The sequence below is a fragment of the Morone saxatilis genome, unplaced genomic scaffold (assembly GCF_004916995.1).
Source record: "Morone saxatilis isolate NCDOM2014 unplaced genomic scaffold, NCSU_SB_2.0 Contig18, whole genome shotgun sequence".
Classification (NCBI taxonomy): Eukaryota; Metazoa; Chordata; class Actinopteri; family Moronidae; genus Morone; species Morone saxatilis.
Window position 1 is genome coordinate 787362 of NW_023339740.1, and position 13116 is coordinate 800477.

Here is a 13116-nt window from a genome sequence, read left to right on the forward strand (position 1 = left end):
ATAATACTGATGATTGAAGATAATTAATAATAATAATAATAATAATAATAAATGAATTAATAATACTGCTAATACCTGAACATAATACCCAAATAGATAATAATAATAATATTCATATGCATACCATAATAACACCCCCCCCCCCCCCCCCCCCCCCCCCCCCCCCCCCCCCCGCCCCTCCCCCCCCCCCGCCCCCCCCCCCGCCCCCCCCGCCCCCCCCCCCCACCCCCCCCCCCCCCCGCCCCCCCTACAATACAATCAGTGACATAGAATGGTAATGTCGAGCAGGACCATGGCAATGGGAGGCTCCACCGAGGATCCATGAGAACCCTGCAAGATCGTGAAAGCACAAGAACTCGGGGAAGAGAGTGAAGTTGAGTAACAGCATGGGAAGGGACATGAATGAGGCAGAGAAGAGAGAGAGAGGAAGAGAGAGCTCAGTGCACCATGGGAAATCCCCCGATAGTCTAGGCCTATAGCAGGCATAAACTAAGGATGGTCTCAGGACTCACCTGATCCAGCCCTAAACTATAAGCTTTAATCAAAGAGGAACGCGTCTTAAGCCTACTCTTAAATGTGGGAGAGGGTGTCTGCCTCCAAACCACAGACTGGAAAGCGGTGGTTCCACAGGAGAGGAGCTTGGTACTGAAGCTCGTGGCTGCTGGTGGCTACTTTTAGAGACTATAGGAACCACAAGTAGCCCTGCATTCAGAGAACGCAGTGTTCTAGAGGGGTAATAGGGTACTATGAGCTCTTTAAGATATGAAGGGGCCTGACCATGAAGAGCTTTATAGGTGAGGAGGAGGATTTTAAATTCTATTCTAAAATATTAGGAGATGATGAAACAAATATTCATAACATGTAGTGTTCATACAGCTGCTGCCAGATGGATAGTTGTTTTTGGTATATTGCTGCTTTAAAATAGAACTCGGGACCTGAAGTACACTATACATTGATGTGGTTGAACAATGCAACTTCCACAGGCTTTTCATTTATAAAAACATGTGAAACATTCTGTTTTTTGAGCACTACAACATTCAGTCTCTTATTGCCGGTGGAGTCTTCCAGCCAACGTGGGAAGCACAAATATTATTTAAAGGTGCCATAGATGTAGAACAGCAGTTAGATGTCATGAGATGTTATGCCACAGTGAGTGGTTTCACCAGACTGTGATTTGCATCTACATATTAAGTAAATATAGTCTTTCACATTATGTAATTTTGCACAAAAGATAGCTTTAATTTTGATAACCCCAGGACCTTTCCTACACATGTAAAAACTGAAAAATCATCAATCTGTTACGAAACCAGTGGGTGAGAAGCATTTTTGATATTATGTGGAGATGCATGCTAACCCCAGATCCTAACTGTGTTTGTGTCAGGCTGGGAGCAGTGTCAGCCGGCATGCTGTGTGCCCTCACCACCCTGTCTCAGCAGTTGGAGAGCGAGGGCGCCGTCGATGTCTATCAAGTGGCCAAGATGATCAACCTCATGAGGCCAGGGGTCTTCACAGACATTGTGAGTCTGACAACTGCAGCTGAAATAATACCCAGAGATATACCAACTTACCATTCTTTAGTTATCAGATGATGCTCCTTGTTCACAAGGATCATCAGTTTAGTGAACTTGACAAGGATTTGGTAACATCCATCAAGCACAAAACTGTTGAATGAAAGAATATTACACTGGAAGTAGGGGGGTACATGTGTATAGGCAGGAAAGAGCCTTGTTTTATTTGCTAAAAATATATAAAATTTGTGTAAAAAGTTGTTAATAACTATTAAATAGGCTAAAAATGATCATGGCCATTCAAATTAATACAAAAACCACAAAGGTCCTGCATTCAGTGTGACATGATTATATAGATTAACTTACTCTCAGCACCTCAAACTCTGACTTACTGCCAGTGCCCGTTCTCGCTAGTAATGAAAAAATCAATCAATCATAATTTTGTTTAAATCGTAAGAAATCACACTGAGCACACTAAAACCATGGTTTTAGCTGGTAATAAAGAAGAAGGCTTTTAGGTAGGAACTGAGTTAAAGGTAAAGGTACAGAAATTGACAGAGATAAACAATAGAACAATAAAAACATTAAAAGTAATAACAATTACAATGGAACTGGCCCAGTGGTATTAATGAGGTCATCTTAAAGAGCAAACTCGAAGTATCAGGGACACAGTAACAGAAAGCAGATCTTACTAACTCTGTATGAATAGAAGACATAAGCATCAAACTGAGAGCACATTTGCTGAGACAGCCATACAGTAATTTCTTGTCTCCAAGGATTTTCCACATGCTTCTATGCTTGGGTTTTGCAGAGAGTTTTAGAAGAAAACATCATCTACTTTGGATAAATCTAGTTAATTGTGTCAAATGCATGGTTGATAAGCAGTGCTGGGCTAGTTACTCAAAAAAATTAGTATAGCTTTTCAAAAGTAATATAATTACGTATTACTCCCTGCCAACAGTAAATAGTTACACTACTAGTTATATTACCTTTCTGCTACTCCCCACAAAATTGTGGTAATTGTGTCCCTTCTTCCCAAAATTCAGACTTAACATGATTAAAATCCAGTTTTATTTGTTCAAATCAAAATAATGTAATATTTCCATTTTCCAAACTAATTCCAGGATTACAAAAATAAATCCAAGGATGTGATTGGATTGTTGGATTTCAAAAGCAAAAGGAAAAGTAATATTGCAACTAATTAATTTTTGGAAGAGTAACTGTAATAGTATTACTATTATATTAGTAATTAGTTACACTACTAGTTACTGGGAAACATAATATTATACAATATTATACAATAATATACAAGCCACATAAGCTTTACATCCACATTCATTAAACCTATTAAGCAACAGTATAACTACTGGCAAGGTTGGGTCTGATTTCTTTGAAATGTAGTCCGTTACTAAAAAAGGATTACATGGAATTTTTGAAAATTCATACCATAATTTATTGTATTACAAAAAAAATTATGTAATCTGATTTGACTTTGGGATTACTTCAAAATGAAACATTGAAAATATTTCACCTCATGCTAAAAAAGAGATCCACAAATATAATTTTTTTTTCTATTTTAACAATTACAACCTTTTTAATTAAAATAAAATTCCATTTTGTATATTCAGCATTTACTGTTGGTCAAATCAATTACAAAAACAGCACACACTCCAGGTGTACTATGCACCATGTGGGGTGCTATTTCTGTTGTTGAGTACAGAGGAGCACTTACTCAAAATGTTCTTCTTCCATTTTCAGTGTAAATCGAAATTAATAAAAACTCTATTATCCTTAAATCATCATTGAAAAACAAAAACAAACTTTTTTTTTTAAGGGGCATTTTTAAACACATAATTGAAAATATAATCAAGTAATAATTGACAATGAAACTATAATATAACCACACTTTTTATATATATATATAATCTGGGTTTCTTATGTTACTTAATTTTGTAATCTTATTTGAACTGATCTGATCCCGGTTACATGTAATCCATAACTTTAAAACCCTGACTGATGTGGCTCGAGGAGGAAAAAAGTATGGGTATACAGTCTGTTGTCCTCACCTGTTCTCCTGTCTCTGTCTTTTCTCTGTCTGTCATGGATCGGTCCACAGGACCAGTACCAGTACCTATACAAAGCTCTGCTCAGCCTCGTCAGCACCAAGGGCAGCGGCTCCCGTCTTCTGGCCAGGGACATTAACGGGACCATGGCGTCCATGTCCGACCAGTCTGACCAGGCAGAGAGCATGGAGTCGCTGGTTTGAGAGAGGCCCTGTGGGGGGCCTGGGGCTGAGCTGAGGGCATCCTATGGGTCCAAGCACCCTGCGAGGTCCCTGAGCCCACAAAGGAGGCACTTAACTTTGTAAAACGTCAAGGAACTATTGTGGACAAGACTTTTTGAGGCCTTTTTTGCCAGACTCTTGGTTAAAATGAATAACCTGATTACTTTTTTACACTGATAAAAAGTTTTTGATATTTATTTTTTTCGCCATTTTATGTCTTAATGTTCTCCTACTGAAGGGTTTGCACCTGCATTTTTAAGTTTCACGACGGCGTCGGTAGGCAACGAGAAACACTTTTCTGTCTTTTCTTGTTTGCACTATATAATGACAGTGTTACTGCCTATACTAAAGCTGACCCACTTGGCTTTTCTCTACTCGAGCTCAGATTTTTTTGACATTCCACGGCTTTGGCCCTTATTAAACCCACTGCTTCTGTGAAGGATATTGTTCTGCCCTCCACCTACCAGTTGATTTAGGACAGTGGACAGAGGAAGGCACGGACTCTCCGCCTCAGTAACAAAAAGCTGTTTGACTTCAGCTCAGCGTGACCTCCTCTGCCCCACTCATCTATAGTACTCATATTACCACTCATTTATCACAACAACCGAGATCTTGGAGCATATTGCCACTGACAAGTAGCGCTTGTTTTCTAAAATAAATTTCCTCTTCACTTTTTTCTTTTTTTGCCTTGTTTTTTGTCACTCTCCCTCTTATTAGCGAGTCACACCCATGTTAGAATACCTAAGGTGGTGTAACAACTGCTACTGTGAAATTTTATTATTGTTTCTTTGTATAATTCATATTATGCTTTTTAATATATGGAAATACTGTATGTATACATATATAAATATATCCTTATCATAATAACTTTGTGATTTTTGTACCTGTCCTTTGTGGCCTCCCGCCTCTGGCTGGTCGATTTCCACTGCGTCCTATAGTTTACCACTCCAGTACTCTCAGCTGATTCCCAGCCACCTAGAAGCGGACTCCCTCAGTCCTCTACGTTCTTGTATGCTGCTATGTCATCTGAACTCACACACAAATACACACATACAGAGGCCACCAGTAGGGGGTGATTTTACATTTGCAACATATGACGAACTACAACAGATGATGCAACAACATGACATTCCCCATCTTTCTGAAATAAAGGTTTTTTTTCTGTCATAAATTCATCCTGACAGACAAGCACGGATTGAGAACACAGAGGCCGATGTGTCAGGCCCTCATTTACTCACATGCACCTGTGTGTGTTATTACAGGGTTGAATCAGTCTGATCTGCCGGGGAACAGCAGACTCAAAAATAAGCTCTATGCAACAAGTTGGTTAGGTTCTGGAAATCTGAAACAGGGTTTGAAACAGTCTTTGGGTTCTTAGTGTTAGTCTAGTTGAGATTTGACTGGTGACAGTGGGTTTAGATTTGTTTCATGTTTTGATCTAGTAATTGTATTTGATTTGAGTAAAAACTGCTAAAAAACCCTCTTTGTCTACTTTAGAGTTAGGTGCTTTACATGATACACAGTACATTTTTGATGATGATATAAGAATGGAGAATCAAACATAAAATATTTTTTGTTATGATATCTCTTCTGAAATCTGTTATTTTATTTTTTGATGAATGTGACCTCTGTAGAGCTGGAGTGTGTTAAGAAACAGGCTTTTTAATACCACTTATCAATTCCTGACTTCGTTCACTCAAATTTGGAACTGGTAATCTTCCATCTACACTGCCTGTACCAACAAAATGGGAGTGTCCTGGGTTTCTCCTTACTCCTGGGAAATTTAATTTAAATAATTGTCATACAGTTTTTCATAAAAGTTTCACCCAAGTTCCGAGATCATGTGTGAAACACAATCTACACACAGTCCACACACACACTACATACAACTTAACCCATCTGTCACAACAACCTGATTTAAATGAGGCAGAGGTGCCAGCTAAGGTTCCGTTAAAATTGTTAAAAAATCTAAATACACTAAATACACAAGCAGTTTTCTGCTTAAATTTCCTATCTGCTAGATTGGCAATATGGCCCCGTTAGAAAGCCAATGTCAAAGTTGAAAGATCATTATTATTATAGTATTTGTCTTATTGTCGACAAATTTGATGAAATGACCAAAACAAAGAAGGTGTTAGTATGTCTCTTAAGACAGATTTCTCTAGCATGTTACCACTCAGCCTCAAGGCCATTGGCTCCTACTCAAGAAATGAACCTTTAAAATTTGTTTTATTTGAAGAAAGCACACAGTTATTTCCAAAAACAAAACAAATGTTACTCAAATGTGAGAAAAAAATGTTGGGGACTATTTTAAGCTGCGGATAATTACACATTGAGACATATCAGGGTTTGGCTACACATCATCAATCATCAATTCATTGTTGGTTTTGGTCTTTTCTTTGGATTTGTTGACAACAATGGCAAAACTTTTGGTGCGTAGGAGAAGACCAATACGAAACAAAAGACTCCAGCACACTGTCCTCTTCATCATAACAGCATTTCATTGCACAGACTTTCATCAAGCTGTGTTTTTCCTGATCTGCAACAATAAAACATTTATAGAATATTGTCAGCCTTATCCTTTTAATTATAACTTAAATTGGCAGTTGTCGCCAAATTACACACCACTAATTGACCACATGGCCTGACAATCTGTTGCTCTTCCGATTAAACCAGGCATAAACACACAGAAACATTAATTTAAGCTTACAGGTGGTTTTATCTCCAGTTTCTAGACAAAAGCATTCGCCATGTCAATAAAATCCTTGGCTTTGACCAGAGATTTTACAGACCTAAGGGGCTAATTTCAGTATGTCACAAACTGGAAAGCTAGTACTCAAACAATTTGTGTCCACTGTGTATTAACGTGATTGACAAACAAGACAAACCAAAAGAGGTGGAGGCCTGTTCAAGATCCGTGCTCGTTGACAGAGGTGTGATCACCCTTTCCAACCTTCCAAGGCCTTGTGTACATAGTTTACGTTTTTCACTCTCTTTTCTCCCGAAATTTATTTTTTTGTGGTTTTGTGGTCTACAAGCAAAGAGCTGTCTGAAATGTTTCCTGTTTTAGCTGCAGTGACCCCTCACACCAGACACACACACAACACACACACACACAACACCACAACACACACACACACACACTTATATACTTAGATATCTCTTTGACATAAGGATGTTCTCATTTAGTCGCTGACTTTGATATTCTGTACCTCTGTGATCAATGGCGTGAAACGAACACTTGTAGTTTTGCATTTTGAATGATAATGTGAAAGCATTCTTTTTTTCACACAGCACAAAACAGATGTGTTCGAGTGCGAGGGGGACAAATGTATTTTGATTTTTAAAAAACTTTTACCAAAGACTTGAATCTTTCCCATGCAGAAAATATATTGGGTGAGCTTTTCTCTCCCTCTCTTTTGATGATTTATCTCTCCTGACTGGATGCCCAACCCTCCTCTCCCCCCCTTACAATATATCTGTATTTTTATCAGTGTCCTTACAAAAGTCTCACCTCAGTATCTGGTATCTGTTTGTTTTAAATTCAGCCAAGTCCTTACTTGCAGTCATTGTTATACACCGTCATTTGGGATAAAGAGATGCATCAAAAGATAAACTGAGCAGACAGAATGGCATTAAAGATTCAAAACATTTCTATTTCTGTTTCTCTGGGAGTGTTATCTCCATCTTTTCCACCTTGTAGGGAGAAATCCACCATTTTTTTTTCTGTTTTGGGGGCATTTATTTATTTTTTTGTTGAAGACACACTTTGTCTAAGTGCCAGGTCACACCAGAAAGTGGAATCTTTGAAAAAAGCTACTGCTACCTTAACTTCTAACATGCTAGCTACCTGACAACGTGCTAGTGCTAGTCAGTCAAAGGAGCTTGCCATACTAGTTAGCTTGCTACGTCACTAACAGGACAATTGAGTTAATTTAGTTAACAAGCTAATTCAAGGAAATACTATACTATACTACCAATATCCACATCTATTATGACTGAATGCAGGCCATCATGCATCTCTTTTGTGGAACAGGATGATATCAAATGGAATTGTGTTAATATGATAGCTGCCTCCATTTTGAACTTGGGATCTCCAATCCCTCAAAGTTTTGCACTATCAAGACTTAACAGCATGAATTCGCATGTTCTGCGAAATGTACTGATTTCTGAAATGCTGCTGTTATATATGCTGGTGTGACCAGGTCCTTACAATGGTCACTCTACCATTTTCCCCATTTTCAGGTGATTCTGATCTTTGCGATCATCCAGAATGAAAAGTGTTTTGTGTTGCCTTTGAAGGGCACACACAGCTGTACTGTCAATAAGAAATGTACATATATTTTGTTGCCTCTGTAACCCAGCCCTTCTCTGGAAACTGTGTATGTATTGATCGTTTCAGAGGAAATGTTTTCATGAGACTTTGAAATTCTATCATTTTTTAATTTCTCGATGATTTTGTAAATCAAGCTTAATTTTTTTACATTTCTTGGCCTTGCATATACCACAAATCTCTTACAAGGTTTCCAGTCTGATAATCACAAGTACTTTCAGTCAGTTTTCTCTCAATTTGAACTCACGGCATCGCTATTTGTGGTGGATCGTGTGGAAGCCAGGTGCCTGTGCGTCCAGGTTGTAGTCACTATTGCATTCCAGTTTCCAGCCTCACGCCCTCCATTATTGTTCAGGCAGTGATTGTGATATTACAATGTAAACCCTCTTCTTTTGATTAATTTGGCTTTTGGTATTCATCCTCTGGAGGCTATGATTCTGTTGTCAGACGTGAACAATAGAATAGCTCTCCTGTAAGTCACTTGATAATTATCATATTATATTATTGACCCGTTTTGGAAAGGTGGCTGCTCGCTCCTCTTTTGTAACATGAATAAAGATGGATTTCTTTTTTTTCTTTTTGTTAAAAGCTATATCAAAGCATTCTATTATAGTGTTATTTAATATGTAAATGGTATTGCTATACATAAAATAAAATATGGGTTTTGATGTAATTTTCTGAAATTATTTGTCTGATAATATTTGCTTTTTTGTGTATTTCAGTTTTTTCTACAGGCTCTGTTACTAGTTTTGAACGTCCACTAGCTTATAGCTCTGGTTTGGTCCAACAACTCCTGAAAAGAATATCTTACTTTCTTTAGCATACAAAATGTTTTCATTTTGTTACCAGCTACTTGTTTCTAGTTTAATTGAATGTGACACTATAGAATCCTTTAATTAAACAAACTTTTAATTATGCATAGAAATATGTGTAAGCCTCCAGTATTGTTCTAATAAAAGCATTAAAACTTTAGTAAGAGGTTGAAAATTCTGAATCTGTTCCTATTTATCAAATTGCTAAAGTGAAAATTTGAATGAATAAATTTTTTGTTTGACTTAAAGGTGCAGTAGGTAACTTAAAAATAACGTTTTGTCATTATTGCTCAAATTTTGACTGTTCTAACAGTAGTACATGAGACAGATAATCTGTGAAAAAATCTGGTTCCTTTGGGTTCGCCTAGTGATCCTAATGGTATTAACAAGAATCCACCGGGCCTGATTTTTTCACCGATTATCTATCTCATGTACTACTGGCAGGATATAATGGAAGTTTCAGCAAATATGACCAAAAAAAGTTTATAAAAATGACCTCCTGCAGCTTTGGAATGATCTTAAATTTAAAAGAGCCTTTAGAGCCTGAGAAGCTCCTAGATGGCTGCAGTATAGAGACAGAAAATCATATTTTGGAATGACTGATTATTGGACAACATTTTTAATTCAGAATAGGGTAGTTGTAACTGTTATTTACAAATGCATATTTAAAATGATGTTACACTACTTTCACCCCCTTCTTTCATTGATTTTGCAATGACTTTGCATGCATTTTCTTATTATCTGAATATGAAGCTAAACATAATGTTACATAAATGTAGGCTACAAAGACTCTGTAGATCCAGGCTACTTGTAAATACAATCCATCTGGTGAACACATCAATTAAGGTGTTGACTGTTAGCATAGCCACTCTTTTCTTTTTTACCAGTCCGTTTGAAAAGTTTGTACACCTCACTGTCCCTTCAGTTGTGTAGGTTAATTAATGCTGGGGTACACCTCCCTCTCGCTATAATTTTGCTTTTACTCTGAATATACAGTTTTGCAAAATTGTTCACTTCTGAGATGTCTGCGGCTGGGTGAGCCACCACGATGTTGAAAAGATTTACGCCAGCTATCTAAGTGACATGATGACAGCAGGACCAGTAGTATCTTACTGGGAGGTAGAGCCTAGGTGCGTGAAATCTAGCTGATTTTTCAACTGTACAGGGCCTCAATAGCTTAGCTGCCCACCAGCTTGTCCTCTGACTTATACTGTTAAAACAAGATCCTGTACCACAGTCACTTCTGCCAACTGCCTACCTGTCTGTGTTTTTCAGTTGTCTGTCTGCCATTAGATAAAACTGTTTACCAGCATAAAAGTCTCCCCTGTACCCACACATGCAGCAGACTCCTCCAATCAACAGCAGGATCTTCTGTTGTCTGCCACCTTTCCCATGTCTCCTAGTCAATCTTGTAAGCAACTCCCTGGAGTAGCTGTGAGCGGTGTTACTAAAATTGTGCTGTAGTTTGGAGGAATTTGCTGGACATGTTGGTGCAGGAGAGTCTTCTGTGGAGTTAAACCAATGGCCAATGGCAGACAGACAATTGATGAAAACAGACAGGTGACTGATGGTCTGGCTGGACAGAGGCAGTTCAATGAATGGCAGAAGTGACTGTAGAGTGTGATCTTTTTTCAGTGGAACAGCCAAAAGTCAAGTTGGTTGGTAGTTGAGAGACCAAGGCACTGAGAAGTCGGTTAACTGAGAAATCGGGCAGCCAACATACCAAGGCCGTGGGCAGCTAAAGAGGCTTGCCCTAGCAGCTAGTTTTTGGACAGCTTGTGTTAATTCAACCTCCCAGTCAGCTAGCCTCTGATCTGCTATCCTTCAACCTGCATCCAATACAGAAAGTTTAGCATTTTGCCTCAAGCAAGCATGTTGTCAGCTAGCTTTGAAACTACTGGCCTGCTTTCTAGTCATTTAACCTCGATCCTGGAAAGCTCTATACTGAATCTTCATCAGCTTGCCTCAGGACTCCTACGCTGCAGCTTTCCCTGGTCTCGGAATGTGCCTCTGTATGTTAGCTGACAAATACCTCAGTACCTCAGCTGCCCACCACCTTGGTCTCTCAAACGCCCACAACATTGTTATCTGACTTCTCCAAAGGTCTTGCTCTACAGCCAACATTCCTAACCTCTTGTCTGCCCCTCTGGGTGGATTCCTGTAGCCAGCTCATGGGAGGCAAATCTAGCGTGGTCAGGAGAAAGGCAGTAGTCTCCCACTGACCACCATTACCAAACTCCTGGCTGACCTTCCGAACATCTCTGGCACATTCACCACCTGTCCCTCAGTGGTAGCCTACTGACTTTCTCTTCTGACCACGTTGGAATTTCCTCCATTGAGCTGGCTATGGGTACACACTTAGAGGTGCAGCCAGGAGATTAAGAAAGCTGCTGACAAAAGAAGATCCAGCTGTAGGTTGGAGGAAGGGGCTGGACTGGCTGGTGCAGGAGAGTATTTGGTTATGGTAAACAGCTTTGACTAATAAAACAGATAATTATAAAGCACAGACATGGGATTGATCATCTGGCTGGAAACGTCAGAGAATAAGGTAGTTGGGGGAGCTGAAGTACTCAGGTATTGGATAGCTGATAAGATGGAAGACTGCAGCTAAGGAATGCCAAGGCAAGCTAATGGAGATTCAGTCTGGAGCTTCACACACATTCACCATCTGAATTACCCTGTCTCAGCAGCAACAACACACAGATGTGCTTTATACAAAACACTGCTGTCTTTAGTACTTTGCATACCTTTTAAATTTTCTGGGGTGCCCACATAGCTCAGCTGGTAGATCTGGCACCCCATGTGCTAAGGCTGAGTACTTGCTGTAGTTGCCAACTCTGACCTATGATCTGTTGCTGTGTGTCATTCCTTCTCTCTCTCCCCGCTTTCCTGTCACTCTTCAGCTGTCACCTTCAATTAAAGCCAATAAAAGCCGCCAAAAATATATCACATCTTTTGGATTGTCACGGAGAATGCAAGCCGCATCCCTACATAGAAAGACAGAAAAATCAGTCCACAGGCAAAGTTACATTACAGCCTGTTCACACATTGGCAATAAAAAGTGATTAATACATAAAAGATCCTACATATGGTACCTTAAATTAATAAGGTGGGTGTCATAGGCAAGGCAGTCATCAAACCTGTCTGGGTAATCAGAATATGGCTGCTTCCTTTTAACCCTTATGTCACTTTTAGTTCATGGACATCTGATGGAAAACACAATACAATGTTGCAGCAATTGTTTTAAATGTTTTTTTCTAACAGACATTTGTTGTTATAATATATTACATTACATTGTGTATGGGCATATATATGTGTATATAAATAACTGTATATATTTTTTTATATTTATTCTATTTTATTTATCTTTTATGTTATTCTATGGATTTGATTCATTTCATTATACAACCTTGTGTTGTATAATTCAATTCAATTCAATTTTATTTTATTTGTATAGCGCCAATTCATAAGCTCAGTGTGGTTATCCTCATCTTGGCAGACTCCGATGGAAATTTTGGCGATGGAAAAACTGGCATGGCTATTTTCAAAGGGATCCCTTGACCATTGACCTCAAGATATCCGAATGAAAATGGATTCCATGGGAACCCACAAGTCTCCACTTTGCAGACATGCCTGGTTTATTATAATCACATGCAGTTTTGGGGCAAAAACATGCAGTTATTTGCATGTGGTATAAATGTGTTCGTTTTGCCTAGTGTATTTGAATATTTCTGTATATTGGGGTCCATAAACAGTACTGGAATTGCATAAATTGGGAATGACTGGAAAGTGGAGACATATACTTCATGCCACCCCTGAGTAAGTCAGTGCCCCACTTGTGCCACCACAGTCAAAAAAGTCTGGAAGAGTGTTAGACTGTTGATCTACATTCTGCCTAGACACTGTGACGACCCACTCCACCTTGTGTTCCTGTTCCTGGTTGTGTGGCTTTGTTTTTGGTGCAGGTACTTTAAAGTGGGCGTGCAGGAGGTGCAGGCCCTTCAGAAAATCTGGACACACCGCTGAGCGCCTGTGTGGCATGCGCTTTAAAAACCCTCTGGGAGCTCAGTACTCTCTCTCTCTCTCTCTCCTCCCTGAGACAACTAACTGGTTTTTGGGTTTGATGGTTTTATTGTGTTGCTGCATCTTATTACAACACAGCACTCATACACTTCTCCA

At 39.1% G+C, this 13116-nt stretch overlaps 1 protein-coding gene across 1 annotated transcript; it reads left to right on the forward strand.

Annotated features, from left to right (window-relative positions):
• Nucleotides 1–1381: 1381 nt before the first annotated feature.
• On the forward strand, nt 1382–8719 carry LOC118327745 (receptor-type tyrosine-protein phosphatase gamma-like; the record flags this gene model as incomplete). The annotated part of the gene is given in 2 exon segments (XM_035661177.1): nt 1382–1517; nt 3625–8719. Coding segments are annotated over 2 exon segments (286 nt in total), but the record flags the coding sequence as incomplete, so codon positions are not given.
• Between the last annotated feature and the right edge of the window lie 4397 nt (nt 8720–13116).